This window comes from Gorilla gorilla, chromosome 17 (assembly GCF_029281585.2).
Source record: "Gorilla gorilla gorilla isolate KB3781 chromosome 17, NHGRI_mGorGor1-v2.1_pri, whole genome shotgun sequence".
NCBI lineage: Eukaryota > Metazoa > Chordata > Mammalia > Primates > Hominidae > Gorilla > Gorilla gorilla.
Genome location: NC_073241.2, coordinates 66,493,612 through 66,510,784, shown reverse-complemented (window position 1 = coordinate 66,510,784; position 17,173 = coordinate 66,493,612). Strand labels below are relative to the sequence as shown.

At 53.7% G+C, this 17,173-nt stretch overlaps 1 protein-coding gene and 1 long non-coding RNA gene across 51 annotated transcripts in view; one reads left to right on the top strand and one right to left on the bottom strand.

Moving 5' to 3' along the window:
• The window catches only part of CELF4 (CUGBP Elav-like family member 4), a 321,758-nt gene that overhangs the window by 278,413 nt on the left and 26,172 nt on the right, over window positions 1-17,173 (top strand). For 29 of the 50 annotated variants that reach the window (XM_063699184.1, XM_063699168.1, XM_055368108.2 and 26 more), the window contains exons 4-8: window positions 11,123-11,251; window positions 11,482-11,561; window positions 11,913-12,056; window positions 13,204-13,351; window positions 15,436-15,585. In XM_063699184.1, coding sequence (XP_063555254.1) covers window positions 11,123-11,251; window positions 11,482-11,561; window positions 11,913-12,056; window positions 13,204-13,351; window positions 15,436-15,585 — 651 coding nt within the window. The remainder of the gene's footprint in view (window positions 1-11,122; window positions 11,252-11,481; window positions 11,562-11,912; window positions 12,057-13,203; window positions 13,352-15,435; window positions 15,586-17,173) is intronic. The other 21 variants (XM_063699169.1, XM_055368109.2, XM_063699183.1 and 18 more) reach the window with 1 other exon arrangement.
• Window positions 9,966-12,703, bottom strand: LOC129528266 (uncharacterized). The gene is made up of 2 exons (XR_008673501.1): window positions 12,541-12,703; window positions 9,966-10,721 (listed from the first exon to the last, which is right to left on the bottom strand). It is a non-coding gene; the product is annotated as an uncharacterized lncRNA (long non-coding RNA).

Here is a 17,173-nt window from a genome sequence, read left to right as displayed (position 1 = left end):
CTCAGTTTCTTCATCTGAACAGTGGAAATAATCAAATACCTGCCATACCTGTAAAGTGCTGCTCTCAGTGTCTGGATCATAGTAACTGGGGGCGAAATGAGAACCATTGTGATTCTTCTTGTTGATCTTACAGCCACCACCTGGAGGACTGAGTCAGAGCCGCAGCCATGGGCAGGGCATCTCAAGCCCGGGGGAGGGAGGTGGAGTTGACTGGGCTGAGCAGTACTGGCTGGGGCGGCAGGGGTTCTGTGATGTGGGAGTTGGGTCCTTCAGGCTCTTGTCATGTAGGGCCTGGGTGATGTTGTGTTGGGCCACAGGAGCAGCCATGGGTGCCGTGGATAAGGAACCAGATGGAGCCAAGGGAGGGCATGGTGCGCTGTGAGGCCAGGCGCAGGCAAGAAGAATGGGCCCAGGGTTGGAGGCCCAGGCCAGGCTCCCAGAGGTCAGAGGAGAGGGGCCAGGCCTTTTGCCTTGGGGAGGTGCTTAGATCACGGTGGGTGGGAGAGGAGGAAGGGGTGTGTGTGTGTGTATGTGCATTGGGGTGTGTGTCTGTGTGTGTTATGTGTGTATGTTGAGGTGTGTGTTGGTGTAACTGTGTGTATGTGTATGTGCATCTGTGTGTGTATGTTGGTGTGTATCTGCACATATGTGTTTGTGTATGTGATGGAGTGTATGGGTGTGTGTATCTGTGTGTGTATGTGTATCTGTGTTGAAGGGTGGGTGCTGGTGTGCATATTGGTGTGTGTATGTGTATCTGTGTTGAAGGGTGGGTGCTGGTGTGCATATTGGTGTGTGTATGTTAGTGTGTATGTCTATGTATGTGTTGGGGTGTGTGTATTTGTGTGTTGGTGTGTGTGTGTTGGGTGTGTGTGCATGTTGGGTGGTTGGGTTTGTGTGTTGGGATGTGAGTTGGGTGTGTGTCTATGTATGTTGGGGTATGTATGTGTATATGTGTGTATGTTTGTGTGTGTGTGTTGGGGTGCATAGTTATGTGTTGATGTGTGTGTATGTGTATGTGTGTGTGCTGGGTGTGTGGGGGTGTTGGTTGTGTGTGTTGGGGTGTGTGTCTATTTGGTGTGTGTATGTGTATGTATGTGTGTTAGGGTGTATGTTGCTGTATGTGTGTATGTTGGGGTATATGCATTGGTGTGTATTGGTGTGTGTATTGTGTGTGTGTGTCTGTGTGTGTATGTTGTGGTAATGCATTGCTGTGTACGTGTGTGTGTGTTGGTGTATATGCTTTGGTGTGTGTTGGGGGTGTGTGTGTATGTTGGGGTATATGTGTTGGTGCATGTATTGGTGTGTGTGTGTTGGGGTATATGTGTGGTGTGTGTATTGGGTGTGTGTGTGTGTGTTGGGGTATATGTGTGGTGTGTGTATTGGGGGTGTGTGTATGTGGGGATATATGTGTAATGCGTGTATTGGGGATGTGTGTGTATGTTGGGGTATATGTGTGGTGCATGTATTGGGGGTGTGTATGTTGAGGTGTGTGTGTGCGTGTTGGGGTATATGTGTGGTGCATGTATTGGTGTGTGTGTGTGTTGGTGTATGTGTGGTGAGTGTATTGGGGTGTGTGTGTGTGTTGGGGTATATGTGTGGTGAGTGTATTGGTGTGTGTGTGTTGGGGTATATGTGTGGTGCGTGTATTGGGGGTGTGTGTATGTGGTGATATATGTGTAGTGCGTGTATTGGGGATGTGTGTGTATGTTGGGATATATGCGTGGTGAGTGTATTGGTGTGTGTGTGTGTGTGTGTGTGTTGGGGTATATGTGTGGTGTGTGTATTGGTATGTGTGTGTGTTGGGGTATATGCGTTTTGAGTGTATTGGTGTGTAAGAGTGTGTGTGTTGGGGTTTATGTGTGGTGCATGTATTGGGGTGTGTGTATGTTGGGGTATATGTGTGGTGCGTGTATTGGGGGGTGTGTATGTTGGGGTATATGTGTGGTGCATGTATTGGGGGGTGTGTATGTTGGGGTGTGAGTGTGTGTGTTGGGCTATATGCGTGTTGAGTGTATTGGTGTGTGAGAGTGTGTGTGTTGAGGTATATGTGTGGTGCATGTATTGGTGTGTGTGTGTTGGTGTATGTGTGGTGCGTGTATTGGGGTGTGTGTGTATGTTGGGGTATGTGCATGGTGCATGTATTGGTGTGTGTGTGTGTGTATGTGTATGTGTTGGGGTATATGTGTGGTGCGTGTATTGGGTGTGTGTGTGTTGGGGTATATGTGTGGTGTGTGTATTGGGGGTGTGTGTGTGTTGGGGTATATGCATGGTGTATGTGTTGGTGTCTGTGTGTGTGTGTGTGTTTTGGGGTATATGTGTGGTGTGTGTTGCGGTGTGTGTGTGTGTGTATGTTGGGGTATATGCGTGGTGCATGTATTGGTGTGTGTATGCGTATGTGTGTGTTGGGGTATATGTGTGGTGCATGTATTGGTGTGTGTGTGTGTATGTTGCCACTTCCTCCTACCACACACCCTTTCACACTCCCTGCTTTTGCACGTGCTGTTCCCTGGCCCGCAGTGCCCACCCCTTGCCTCTCCCACAATGCAAACCCTGCCCATGGATCATTCAGGGTCCAGCGCAGGCCTTTTAGGTCTTTCTCAGCCCCTCATACCTACAGGGCTCATCACTCCATGCTCTGTTCCCGCAGTATGTCCAGTGCCTACTCATCTCCAGGGAACACTCATTTCCTACCTTCTGAGGATTCCTGAAGGTCAGCTCCTTGTCCCTTGCACCCATCACCATGCCAGGTTTATAGCAGCCCCACCCCCAATGCTCATTGAGCAAATGGATTCATTTATTCATGGCAACATGTATTTATTGAGCATCTACTACATGCCCGGCGATTTAGGAATTGGACCTTGCTGCATGAATGAACGAACATGGACATCTCATTCATGGAGGAGAGAGGTCAGAGGGCATGGAGTGTGGGTGCCTGTGTAGCCCCTTACATGATATTACCAGACTTGGCTTGTTCTCAGAGTGAGGGGGAGCCACCACAGGGTTTCAGCAGGGGAGAGACGGGGTCTGCCCTGGATTTTAATGCCCCCCTCTGCTGTTTTGTGGAGAGCAGACAGCAGGGGTTTGGTGGGTGTCAGCACCGAGAAGGTGACCGTCATGCCTGGGTGGCTCCAACCTCAGGGGAGAAGGAGGAGGGATGGCAGACCCCGAAGTATCTGGAAGGTAGCGCTGGCGAAGGAGTGCAAGTGACGGGGACTCCAGTCTCCTGCCTCTTCCACCCCAACATCAAACAGCACCAGGCCCGGAGGGAGCCAAGCAGATCAAGGCCAGCACTGCCTCCTTGGGGGCGGGGAAGAGCGGGTGAGGGTCTTCATTTGCATCCCATTGCAGGCCCCCAAACACGTCCTGATCCCAGCAGCCTTTGATCTGGTTTGATGTCTCCTCCAGCCTTCTTCCCAAGCAGGAAGGCTTTTATCCTCAGAGGCAGCTCCCAGCCCAGCTGGCTCTAGCACAGTGCAGTGGAGGGAAGGGGAGTGCATAGCTCTCCACTGGCTCAGGCTCAGAGCCATCCTGAGACCTGGCCCATGGTGACCCTGTGTCTCAGGTGAAGGAACTGGCTCTCGGGAGGATGGCCAGCCTGGTCACATAGCTGCATTTCTTGACTCCAGTGTGGACAGTGGTGCTGGAAACTGTCTGCGCCGACCTGATCAGGGGTAATTGCTGGGTTCTCAGCCTCCAAGGATGGGAGTGCAGACCCCTGTCCCTATCCACTGCATCCCTACTTAGAAGGCAGTTCTGCTGCTGTATGCTGCCCCCTGGGGCAGTGAGGTGGCTCTACAAGGGCTGGCAAAGGGGAAGAAAAGGAAGCCTCTGGGTTTTGGGGTGGAGTGGTCAGGCAACCTTGAAAACTGCACAGATGTAGATTCAGATGAGTCGCTTGTCCCTTAGGAACCATGGGTGCTTGACAGATCTGGATTGGGAGAATTCATGGAAATGGCATGTAGGGATGCTCAGTACCTTTAGGGGAAATGTCTGTTTTTGTACAACCCATGTAGACCTCCTGGTGGAGGCTGGAGAGCATCTCAGTGGTTCTCAAAATGCTGTTGGCTTCTCTGACTGACCTGGGCTGGCACAACTTTGCTCAGTTTGATGTCCCTGGTGGTCCTCTCTACACTCCCAGGGGTGGGAGTGGGCATCACCCTCCTGCCAGCTGGGGTCCCCATGGGTGAGCGGTAGTAATGGTTACAACATTCACAATAACTGGCACTTATTGGGCCTTTTCTCTGTGCCACGCATGTGCTAAAAACCTCATTTAATTCCAGACCTGCCTGGGGAGTTATATGCCTTGCCTGAGCCTGCACAGCCAAAATGTGGTGGAACTAGGATTTGACAAACAGCCTCAGTTAGTATCTGAAGGACACCATTGGCCTGGCCCTCCTGTTGAGTCAGGTGTGTCTCCCTGTCCCTTGCTACTGAAGGTCCTCCCTGATCCACAGGTAAAGTTAGAGAGGGGGGCATGTCCTTCACCCTCAGAGTCACTGCCTGTGGGCCCAGAGACAGTAGAAGACCCTGAGATCCAGGAGGCACCCTGGGGGGGCCACTGCATGGGATGACCCTGGGCTCCAGCCTCTGCCTGGCAGCTGAGGAGCAGATTCATGGGGTGCTCTGGTCTCTGGGCTCTTGCCCAGTCCCTGTCACTACCCAAGACCAAAGACTCCAAAGCAGGAAAGAGGCCTCCAGCTCTGTCATAATGAATATCTGGCAATTTCTCTGCACCCCCAAACTGCTGCTTTTGAGCCTCCAGGTCTCCTAGCAGCCTCTCTGCCCACCCCACCAGCCACTAGACCTCAAAGCCATGTACTCCCCACCCTGGTCCCTGACCCCAGCATTCTCCCCAGCTCAGTAGCCCCCAACCTTCCTTCAGCAGCTGGAGGGAAGAGAATAGTAAAAATCTACTGCGGTAATAAAAGGCATTAACCATCTGAACACTCGCCCACAGTGCCCCTGCAACCGTCTATCCTTAAGCAAGAAATATTGTTTAATGCTGATGGTAATGAGTGAATCAAATTGTGAAAATTAAACTGGAATTTGAGCATTAGTGCCAGGATGCTGGCATTTGGCAAGTCAAGTGGTAGTGCTGTTACCTCCCTCCTCACCACTCAGAGGCCCACTCACCCTGCCCAGCCAGCAAGATGCTTCCCACGTGGCTAGGGTGGGGCAGCAGAGAAGGCACAGCCCTGAAACATCCCCGTTAGGGGTTTGTGCTAATCCTGAGGTTCCACTGAGGGTGCCCTGGGCTTTCCTTTTAAAATACAAATCCTTTCAGCCCGAGCCCCATCCTTCCCTGATACCCTGAATACAGTGAGCTCAGGAGTTTTTGTCTCCCTCATGGAGGGACCCATGGGAGGATGCAGGAGATTCTGGCAGCCAGATTCCATTGTCTTTCCGTTAGCACCTGTCACTTCCCCGGGTGTCACCCAATGCTTTTTATAGGTTGTGAACCAGAGCTCAGAGTTAGACTGGGGTTTAAGGAAAATTAAAAAGAGTCCTGAAGTCAGAGGAATGGGTGATGTATGCGTTGGTGGAAAGGAAAGCAGTCAGGAGGCAGGTGAAGAAGCAAAGTCAAGCTTCCTCAGCGTCCCCTTCTTGCAAAGCTGCCACAGGCAGGGACCACTTGGAGCAGGTGAAAAGGGCAGCCGAAGGCGTCCGTCCACCTCTCCACCTTTGCTCAAATTCTGGTGTGGGCCTGTAGTCCCTGCATATGTCCCATGCACTTCATAACTCCAGCCCACCTCCTCCTGGAAGCCGTCAGGGTGTAGCTAGTTTCTCCTCCCCCTTCTAGCCTCTTCTGGCCTTCATCCCAGAGTTACTGGATGTATCTATCAGGCCTTTGTTCTCTCATCAGGGGCTCCAATGAAGAGGCTCTGGGCCCATAGACCAAAGACTCTGGACTCTCCAGGGATCTCAGAGCCATGCACAACTGTTTCTTCCCAACCCCTTAAAAGAGAAAACCCAGAAGTGCTCCCAAAACTCATCTCAGATCCTCTGTTCCAGCAATTCCCAGGCACACAGTGAGTGCTCAATCAATGCTTGCTGAAGGGGCAGCCAGAGGGGAGATGCAAAGTATGTCAGGGGTTTTGTCCAGCCCCTCCTGAGGTGGCTGTAAGCACCTTCACCTGACACAGAACTGGAAGCTTCTCCTGTCCACAATTTTATCATCTTCCCCCAGCCCCAGCTCCTGCGCAGGTGGGGTGGTGAGTACAGACTCTGCCTACTCCCCTATGGTGGTTAGACATCTGGGGACAAAGAGCCAAGCTGCCCTCTCTGGGTCCAAGCAGGGCTGGGATGAGCACCTATGTCCTGTTGCCCAGCCCTCTGGGGAGTCATACTCCTGTTCCACAGAACCCCAGATGCTCCCTCACACCTTCAGGCACATACACGATTTAAAAGAGCAGATGGCAGCAGCAAGGGCTTTGTGATCATGAAGTCAAGGGACCCCATGAGGCTGGGTTGAATCTAGGCTCCAGCTATGGGCAACCTCCTGTGCATCCTGGGGTTCCTTCTCTGCCGCAGCTTCCTCATCTGAAAAAGCATGAAACCCTTGGTGTTATCCGGGGTCCTGCCCAGCTCTGCCACTCTGTGGCCTTGTTCTTCCAGGTGCAGGGACAGCAGTTCTTGGGGCCACAGTGTGCCAGCCCTGCTGGCCTTTGTCTTGTTTGGGGACTTGTGTATTGTGGATGGCCTGTCTCTCCACCCAGATGCCAGCTCCAATGAGCAGCTTCGTCTCTCTTGTTTACCACTGTAGAAGCAATGCTTGGAACAGTGTCCGGCACAGAGAAGGCACTCAGTGAACAGCTGTTGAGAGACTGTAGAACATGCTTGCTCCCCTTGCTCTGCCCCTTGACCAGGAGGAACCCGTGAGGCCTCAGTCCCCTCAGCTCAGGTCAGCGGATTTTGTTGTGCTCAGTTTCCAACTCCCAGGGCTGAGCCCCTGACCTGAGCTGGGCTCTGTCAAGAGAATTCTGGGCTCCTAATGCCAGCCTCCAGTTGCTCACCACATCTCTGGGCCCCCAGGGGGTCTCAGCAACCTCTCACTCACTCTTCAGCCCATCCCCTCACTAACTCTGAGGCCACTCCTTGCCTCAACACCTTGGCCCAGCCCAGCAGCACCTGCCTGAATGTGTCTTCAGAGGGGCAGCTCCCCAGTACCCCGACTATGGGAAGCAACAGGCTCAGGGCTGAGGGCTCACCAGAACATGGGGACCACCAGAGCCTCTCCATTACCAGGGGTCCCAGCTTAGGCAGCTGGGCAGTGGCCAGGGCCTTCTCTGCCTGTACCAGGAGTCAGGGGCTGTGTGGATGGAGGAGGAGGGTGGGCACGGGCTGGGGAAACAGAGTCATTCTCCAAGACTCTTGAGAAATTGGCATCAGACCCAAGACACCAGCCAAATGGTACCGTTGGTTATGTGATGCAGCTTGAGACAGTGCCTCAGGAAAGCGGACAGAAAGGAGGTGGGCAGAGTGGGTGGGAGACAGGGAGATGTTGTCCATCTCAGCTGGCCAGCCACAGCCTCAGGATCTAGTCCAACCTGTTGCTTCAAGTGTGTTCCCCATCATAAGATGTGGATCCTCTGACTTCTCCTCTCACCCTCTTTGACCTCTGCCCTCTCACAGCAGGGGTGACCTTCCAGGCCAAACCAAGGCAGGGCGAATGAAGGGAAAACAGCACTGCATTTCCTCTTCCTCCTGCACGGAGAAACCCAAGTAGGGGCCATCACCATGGTAATTACCTCTTGGCAGGCGCTGGGACCCTAGCCACCACCATGACAGGAGTATCTAATCATACCCATTTCATAGATCCCAAAACTCAGGTGTGGAGCAGGGGAGCGGGAGTGGGAGTCAGTGGGCCTGGCCCACAAGGAAGTCCACTCGCAAACTCAAAGTCCCTCCAGCCCCTGGTCTGAGAGACAAGCCTTAGAATCACTCGCACAAGTCACAATACCCAACTGGAGGACGGTGCAAACTGAACACATTTGAGGATCCTAGAAGCAGACATTTGAGTTGGTTGTGGTCAATCCATGACTACCTGGAGGAAGTGAGTCTGAAGCTGGGTTTCTTTGGTATCTTGCAGCCCTCCGGAAAGGTAAGGGTGGCTGTAGTTTCCCTGGGGAAATCCAGATGGGGAGGAAGAGGGGGAGCCTGGCAGCTTATATGTTTAGAAAGGTCTCTAGAAGGAGGCGCTTAACTGAGAACTGCACAGTAAAGGAAAATTTCAGGGGAGGGGAACGAGGAATTAGGAAAAAACAAAAAAAAAAACCCAAAACCGGCAAAAAAGGAAGTGGCTGGATAGAAAGGCACATGTGGATGAATTTTAATGCAATCAGAAAGCTGTCATAGCAATAATAAAGGAATGCATTCAGACGTCAGGAGAGGCGAAGGCGAGGAGCTGCAGTCTCCGCATGTAAATCAAGCTTGGGCAGAGGAGGTGCCTTCCCTTCCTTTCTTTTTTCTGTCCAAGTGAGGAAGTGGAATTTTTAGCAAGAGGGCCAGGGATTAGCAGGGGCGGGGTTCCATTTCTAAGTCTTTCTGGAAACCCAATTCGATTGAGCCTTTAAAAGGCACTAAAGGTTGAGGGGGAGGTAGGGAGAACACTGGGGGCTGTGCCTGGAAAGAAGAGTTTTAATTACTCCACAAAAGAAGGAAAAGCTCCCATTTCACTTCCAGTAAATTGCTGTTGCTGCTTCCAGGAGTCAAACATAATGGCTCCCCAGTCTTTCCTCTGTCTCTGTCATCTTTCCCCCCAGCCCTCTTCCCCCAGCTCTTTGCCTCTAATTCTCTTGTCTGTGTTTCCTGCCATTTTCTCTCCCCCGCTCCCTTTCTGCGCTGAACTCTATCTCCTCCTATCCCACTTCAGCTTTTCTCTTCCACCCTCCCTCTCTCTCTTCCTTCTCCTTGTGCCCCAGAGCCTGGAGTAAGTGGGGGAGGGCTGCACGCAGAACCCTGGAGATGGGGTGGGGGTGTGCCCCAAAGTCTTGCCAAGCCAAAGGAGCCAGAAGAGCAGCTTGAGGCAGGTAGTGGGGCCGGGGCTCTGGGGTCCAGAGCTTTAGCTGAGGCCCATCCTGTTGGAGGGCCAGCTGGTGTTTTTTGACCCACAGCTGGTAACAGGGACCAGTAACTGTGCCCTACAGGTTATGCGAGGAGCTGGGACCCGGTACCACATCATCATCTCAACTGGCCCAGTGCTGAGTGCATCTGGACTGAGGAGTACCAGCAGGGCAGAAGGCAGGAGGACTCTGCAGGTGGCTTGTGGAGGGCAGGGGCCTGAAAGCTTCCTCTGCTTTGCTTCAGAACCTGGGACAGACCCTCAGCTCTAAGTGAACTCTCCTGACAATTTGGGCAAGGTGGGGGTTCTCTGGGAAAGAAGGTACCAACCACCTTGAATACAGAAGGACACAGGGTCCCTGAGTGCCCATGTGTTCAGAGGAAACCATGAACACATGGCCATTTGCAGTTTTGGGGTCTGCATTTCTGCAGCTTTGGCTGTGTGTCAATCATGTAATCATCCACAAACATCTAGCGAGTGCCTGCTGAGTGCAGCCACCCCTGGGACTCTGTTCCAGTTCCTATGGCTGCATACCAATTTAGCCCGAAACTGAGTGGTGTAAAACAACCGTTTATTTTGCTCATGGATTCCATGGGTCAGGAATTCACAGGGCACAGCATGGAAGGCCTGTCTCTCCTCCAGGATGTCTGGGCCTCAGCTGGAAAATTCAAAGGCTGGGAGCTGGAATTATCCGAGGACTCATTCATTCACGTGTCTGGTGGTCGATGTTGGCTGTCAGCTGGGGCCTCAGTTCCTTTCCATGGGGACTCTTCTGCATGGGCTAATTGGGGGTTCACAGCATGGTGGCTGGCTTCCACAGAGCTAACACCCCCCCCCCCCCCACAAAACAGAGGCAAGTGGAAGCTGATCTCTTTTATGACCCAACCTCAGAAGTCACCTGGCATCACTTCTGCCATTCTTTATTTGTTAGAGCAGTCAAGGGGAAGGAATACGCCCCCGGACTCTCAGTGAGAGGAGTGGCAGTCACACTGAAGTAGCAGCATGTGGGCTGGGGCTGCCTTCTGCAGTCATTCACCAGCTGCTGCAGGTGGATACAGCCCCGTGCGTGCATGCCTTGTCTCCCTGAGCACACAGCATGGGATCAACAAAGCACTTGATACTCATCCCAGGTGTGTGGGGGCTGCTGAGGCATCTTCAGGAACAGACGCCCCCAAAGTGTCCAGGGTCGAATTTTGCAGCGTGAAGAAATAGGAAGAGCCAGACCGAGGAGGGCGCATCCAGATGGAAGAAAAAATATGTGACATACCAAGGAGGTGTGCCCTGGGATGGCACAGGGCAGGCAGTCATTCATTCTTTATTCACCTCATCACTAAATGGAGGGCCTCCTGTGCTCCAGGCACTGCTGCTTCAGCAGAGAGGCCTGGTCTCTTTCCCCAGTGAGCATCCCAGGGAATGTGTGGGAAAGGAGAGCTATACGGAAACCCACAAAGTAGTCATTGTCCTTTGACATTCCGGCCACAGGGATCGGGGCCTGAGACAGAGTAAGGGAGCGATAAGAAGGGGCATGGGTGAGGAGGCAATACTCAAACTGAGACCTAGAAGAAGAGGACTGGACCTTGTGATAAGTGCGCTCCAGGCAGGGGAACAGCATCTGCAAAGGCCCGACGTCAGACCCGCCAGTTGTGATTCATTTTGGAGCCTGTAGAGGATAGCATGTGAGACGAAGGAGGAGGGGAACGCAGGCTGCCCGTGTGCTCTAGTGAGGGGCCAGCCCAGGGTCTCTGCTCCTCAGGGTGCAGCCTGCCCTGCAGGCGGGAGGAGGCCGAGTCGCTGCGATCCAGCTCCTGCCTGCCACAGCTCTCTCCGCACCTGTCCCGCGACTGTGCGCTCCTACCCCACCTACTTCTCCCCCTCGCCCCTCCCGCTCCGACTAAGCCCCGCCCCCGTCCCCCTCCCCCGCACCTCTCCCCCGCCGGCTCCGAGCCCCCGCCCCGCCTCCCCGGCTCCTCCCTTTCCCTGCCGCTCTCCCCCTCCGGCCGTGCCCTGCTCCCGCGCAGCCCAGTCCGTGGCCCGGGTAAGCATCTCCTAATTTTGTTCTAGAAGATAGAAAACTCTTCGTGGGCATGCTCAACAAGCAACAGTCCGAGGATGACGTGCGCCGCCTTTTCGAGGCCTTTGGGAACATCGAGGAGTGCACCATCCTGCGCGGGCCCGACGGCAACAGCAAGGGTGCGCGGGTCGGGGCCGGGAGGGATGCCCCGGAGGGAGGGGCGAGGCGGAGGGAGACCAGAGGGCTCCTCTGAGTCTCCGGGGCCGTCGCCGTCTGTCTCTGGGCTTCTTGGTGTCTCTTTCTCAATCTCTGCCTCACCCGTCTGCGTTCACCTGGGATGCGCCCTCTCCTCCCGGCCCCTCCCTGGCCCTGCTTCTGGGTCCCAGCTCGGCCTCTCGCGTCCTCGCAGGGTGCGCCTTTGTGAAGTACTCCTCCCACGCCGAGGCGCAGGCCGCCATCAACGCGCTACACGGCAGCCAGACCATGCCGGTGAGTGCTGGTCCCTTGGGGCGGGGGCGAGGGCAGCGGCGGGCTGAGACCCCAGCACCCGCCACGCCCCGCCGGCTGTCCAGTCTCCCCAAGAGACAGGAAAGCATGACCCTTATCCCCGGGCCTCAGACAAGGACGCGGAAGCCCAGGGATGTTAAGGAACTGGCCTGAGGTTACCCAGGTGGAAAATGCCCGCGGTGGGGTTCACACCTCATTCCCCTGGGCGAGCGCCGATGCCGCCCCCTCCAAAGCGCCCCGAGGAGCGGGCGGGGTGGGCGCAAGCCAGAGGCACCGACAGCTGCGGGCGGAGGCTCTGGAGCAGGTGGGTCTCACGCGCCGCCCCGGCCGCAGGGAGCCTCGTCCAGTCTGGTGGTCAAGTTCGCCGACACGGACAAGGAGCGCACGATGCGGCGAATGCAGCAGATGGCTGGCCAGATGGGCATGTTCAACCCCATGGCCATCCCTTTCGGGGCTTACGGCGCCTACGCTCAGGCAGTAAGTGGCAGCGCGCACGGGCAGCGGTTCTCAAGCTCACTACCCTGGGAGCCTCAGAGAGCGGGACATGAAACTGAAAATACTACTCTATCCCTTGCCCTCTCCCTCCAGAGTGAGGAGGGGCCGGGAATGAACCCATGAACCCGGGGGGTGTAACTTCAGAAGGGTTTGAAAGAAGGCTGGCCCAGTTGGGGTGGCTGCCAGGAGGAGGTGGGCTGCTGTCTTAGTTCTAAGGGGCAGAGCTGAGAGAGGCCCCACAGAAAAGTGGGTTACCCTGAGCCTTTTCCTCTCAGCCAGATCAACGTTGAACCCCAGGAAGCACAGATGAGAGGGCGAGGTTCAGGTCATTGGTTGCAAACCAGCCCTACTCCATGGAACGGTGACTTCAGGCCTTCTGGTCTCTCCTGGCAGGGCTCCTGTGAAGTGCCCTAAAGCCCTACACACCCACACTTCTGATATCCCCTCAGGCCTCTGGCCCACCTACCTCTTTCTTCCACATGGGGGCCCACTCTGTCAGCCTCTCCCGGAGCTGCCTGCAGACTGGTAACCACAGCTCCCATGTGGGTGGCACTGAGGCAGGCCACGGTTCTGGGTCTGAAAATGCAGGCTTACCTCACTTCTGCAGTACTGTCTGCCTTGGCCACATTCCGCAGCCTCCCCTGTCCACACTCACCTTTGTGACAACACTAGGGGTGCCTGGGGTTCTATTCATAATTCTCCTGTCACTTCTACCAACAGACTCCAAATTAAAACCATTCTGGACAGAAACCTGTGCTAAATGAGTTCTGCAGAGGCTCATCCAGCATGTCTCTAGTGCTTTGGATGTCACTTCCCCACGAATGACAGGCTGTACACAGGGCTGACTAGCACCCACAGAGCCAGTCTCCTCCCCTGCCCCTAGCAACAACTTTGGAGTTCCAAAGACCCTAGCATTACTTTTAAATACAGTCATCTCTCAGGGTGGTGGACTCTAATAGCTGTTGAGGTACAGGGCAAGAATGGGAGAGGCATCAGGGCTTTCTGGGGTGGTAGTTGGGAGCTTCTGGGGCTCAGAGCCTGGGAGATTGGTCTCCAGGAGCTGAGGCCCCTGTCGGGGAGGGATGCCCCCTGGAAGCACGTGATATTTTTTCCACTCCCTCTGCCCCAGCTGATGCAGCAGCAAGCGGCCCTGATGGCATCAGTCGCGCAGGGCGGCTACCTGAACCCCATGGCTGCCTTCGCTGCCGCCCAGATGCAGCAGATGGCGGCCCTCAACATGAATGGCCTGGCGGCCGCACCTATGACCCCAACCTCAGGTGAGCTGGCAGGTGCCAACACGGGGTCTGGCCTGGTGGGAGAACAGCTGGCCCCAGGCTGGGACCTAATTTCAGCTACCAGCGGACCATTCTGTGGCAAAAGCACATAGTGTCTGGGCCCGAGAGGCCTTGCCTTCTGGCAGTTTGTCTCAAAAGTGTTCTAATCCATGGGGATCCAAGGGAAGATGAGATATGGGACCCATGCAGTCTACCGTGTGATTTCAGGGTGGGTTTCTCTCAAGCTGTTTAACCTTATCAGGAAACAATGTATCTTGATGTTTACCAACAAGAGACCTGGAAAGAAATTGACATGAAGACATCTCCCTGTGGTGTCTATGACGAAAAGAGCCTTGGCCATTCTGTGGCCTTGTTCAGCTCCTGGCCCAAGCACAGAAGGAACCCATTTGGGTGTCGTCTTTTTTTTTTTTTTTTCCATTTCCCTTTAACCCAACCTAGACTCACTGGCTTTTTCTAAGACAACTATGCAACAAGCTAGAGAGAACCACAAGAGTTATCAAGGGACAGGAGTTTGGAAAGAACCCAGCTCACAAATCATGTTTTTGATTGAATCTTGGCTATTGTCCAGTCCAGTGAGTCTCAGCTGTTGCAGTTACGCCCCCGAATCCCCAGGACATCTGGCAATGTCTGGAGATATTTTTGATTGTCACAACTGGGAGTGGGGATTGCTACTGAAATCTAGTGGGTAGAGGCCAGGGATATTGCTGTACATCCTACAGTGCACAGGACAGCCACCACAAGGAACTGTCTGGCCCCAGATGGTAATAGTGTCAAAGTTGAGAAACGCTAGTCTAGTCCTAAGGGCTGGTCCTGCACCCCAGGCTCTTATTCACTGAGCTTTCTTGGCTCTCTGTGCCCAGGCCACAGCAGCAACTTTCCTAACATCCAAGAGCTGTTCCTTTCCCAGGTGAAAGCCAAAAAGACTGTGCCATCTCTGGGCTCAACGTGAACACTACTCTTCACCTCTGATCCCCAACTTCAAGGGATACACATGAGCCCAGGCAGTGGCCAGCCTCAGGTCCACATTCTCAGAGGGACCCTGCTTCCTACATGAGAGGAAGGCCCTTTCCAGCCTCTGGGCTTTCAGTACAATCACCATAATATTCACATCTCAGGTTCCACCCACTTGGCATAGGGAGGACACAGGGTATTGTCATTTGACCCCAACTTTATTCTCACCATCATGACCACTACTATTGCTTCAAGTGGAGGAGGCCAAGGCATCTACTTTGTGTATGAGCTAAAGCTGAGTCTGGGCTCTGTAATAACCTCTCTGCCTCAGTACGAGAGAATGCCAGAATTAAGACCTACTCCATCTGAGCAGAAAAACTTCCTCCTGGAGAGGCGTATCAGCCCCCCAATGACCAAGTAAAGACCAGCTCATCCAGCCTTAGCTGAAGAGAGTAAGAGCACTGAAAAAGACTTAAGGAGGGCCAGGTACGGTGGCTCATGCCTGTAATCCCAGCATTTTGGGAGGCCGAGGCGGGTGGATCACTTGAGGTCAGGAGTTCAAGACCAGCTTGGCCAACATGGCGAAACCCCAACCCTACTAAAAAATACAAAAATTAGCCGGGCCTGGTGGTGCATGCTGGTAGTCCCAGCTACTTGGGAGGCTGAGGAAGGAGAATTGTTTGAACCCAGGAGGCGGAGGTTGCAGTGAGCTGAGATTGCACCACTGTACTCCAGCAACCTGGGCAACAGAGCAAGACAAAAAAAAAAAAAAAAAAAAGGACTGAAGGAAGACCAAGTGTGGTTACAGTCAAGGGCACTGAGAGTAGTCTATGTGCTGTCTAAGGACAAGCCATCAGGGTCAGAGAAATCTTATTTGGGCAGGTGGAATTTGGACTCTGCCTTGAAGGATAGATACAATTGGGATAGGTGAAGTCACTTCATATAGGGAGATAAGCCAAGGCATGGGTCATAGATAAGATTGAGCTGGTATGTGAGGTCCAAGTCTATCCGCAGGTCCTTGGAAACAGTTGAGTGAAGCTTTATGGGTGGGCCTTCCTCACCTTTGTTCTGCTTGCCTCCCCTCCTCCTCCACCCTTCTGTATGCCTGGAACCAGGTGGCAGCACCCCTCCGGGCATCACTGCACCAGCCGTGCCTAGCATCCCATCCCCCATTGGGGTGAATGGCTTCACCGGCCTCCCCCCACAGGCCAATGGGCAACCTGCTGCGGAAGCTGTGTTCGCCAATGGCATCCACCCCTACCCAGGTAAGCACATCTGTCAGCACTTATTTCTGTATGCAGCACATTCTTTATCCATGCTGTCCCTGCCCTTGCTGTTATAACAAGATGTGGCTCCTGCCCTCTGTCCATTCCTTGATGAAACCCCAAGTGTGATCAGAGAGGGCCAGCCTCCCATCTTCCTTCAGGGAGCCCGTGATGGAAAAAATGAGACCAAAATCCTGCCCTTGGGGATATGTCATTCTGATCTGGGAGACAGATCCCCATTCCAGGTGCTCCCTTAGGGAAGAAAGGAGACTGGGTGCAGTTGTACAACCATGTAGAGAGGCCAGTAAGTGCAAAATAATTGAGTGTGAATTTAACCTACAAGAAGTAAGGGGATAGAAACTAGAAGAACAATCAGGATTAGTGTTAAGTAGGAAAAGACTCTTTGGGAAGGAGTGGAGGGAGGTATAACGATTGGCAGTCTGTCTAGTACAGACCAGTCCGTCCCTTGCTGCACACAAAAGCGCGATCATGGTGCACGCAAAAGCGTGATCAGCACCCTGGACAGGTCAGCACCACAGACAGTCCAGCACCTTGGACAGCTCCTAGACTATTTTTCAAATAGTCTGGCACATGGAAAGATCCAGGAGGCCTGCTCCTGATTAACTTTTTTCCTCAAACTTAGCCGTCCTCACAGGGTGAGAGTGTCCAGTTGGCCTGAAGCACCTCTTCTCCCTGGTCTGGAGAATGGGCTGCTATCAGGGCAGGGAAGCTGGGCCCAAAGCCCTCTAGTAAACTACAAGGGAAATGTACTCCCGATGTGGAGTGCCGCCCCGCTTCCTGGAGGGCAGAGGATGAGGTTAGAGTCCCCGTAAGTATCAGTAAGTACTCAGTTTGTGCGTGAAAGGGGGGCCCAAGAAGTAGAGCAGGACATGGACCTATCGCCTGGGAGGTCAGAGTCCATTGGGAACACAATCTAAGTCTGCAGAATGATGAGACAATATGGCAGAATTAAGTTTGATCATGAGTGAGTGTTCTCAGACTTGAAATGCTAAAGATCCCAATGAATGGACAGTTCTGTAGGCTAAAGAAGCCCCAAAAAGCCTTCCCAAGGAGGAAACTACCATCGAGCATTAACAGATGGGCAGGAATTGGAGAGGTGAAGATGAACAGGGAACACCCTCCTTTGGAGGGACCTGCCTGGCAAGAGTGGAGGTGATAAGGAGATTGGCACACACGGCAGGCAGGCCAGCCCAAGGTGGATTGGCAGCAGGGGCTGGGTCCTGTTCCCCACTCTGGGTGCCCATCAGAATCCACTGTGGGGCTTTATACAACCACATAAGCCCAGACATTCTCATTTCCCTGTCTAGAGTGCAGACCAGGCATTTGTAGTATATAAAAGTCCCACTAGCAGCAGAGTGCAAGGTCACTGTACTAGAGGGAAATAGAGGAGAATTTCCTGACTTTGAACTTGGAGTTGTCCTTGATCCCATTCCCCATTCCAGAGCTTGCCCCATAATATATCCCTCAGTCCACCAAGAAGAGGCCAGAGGAGTCTAGAGAGTGAAGTGATGAGGCTCTAATGATCTGGAGTGTTGTTTAAGGATGATGACCCCAAGCTGGTAGGGTG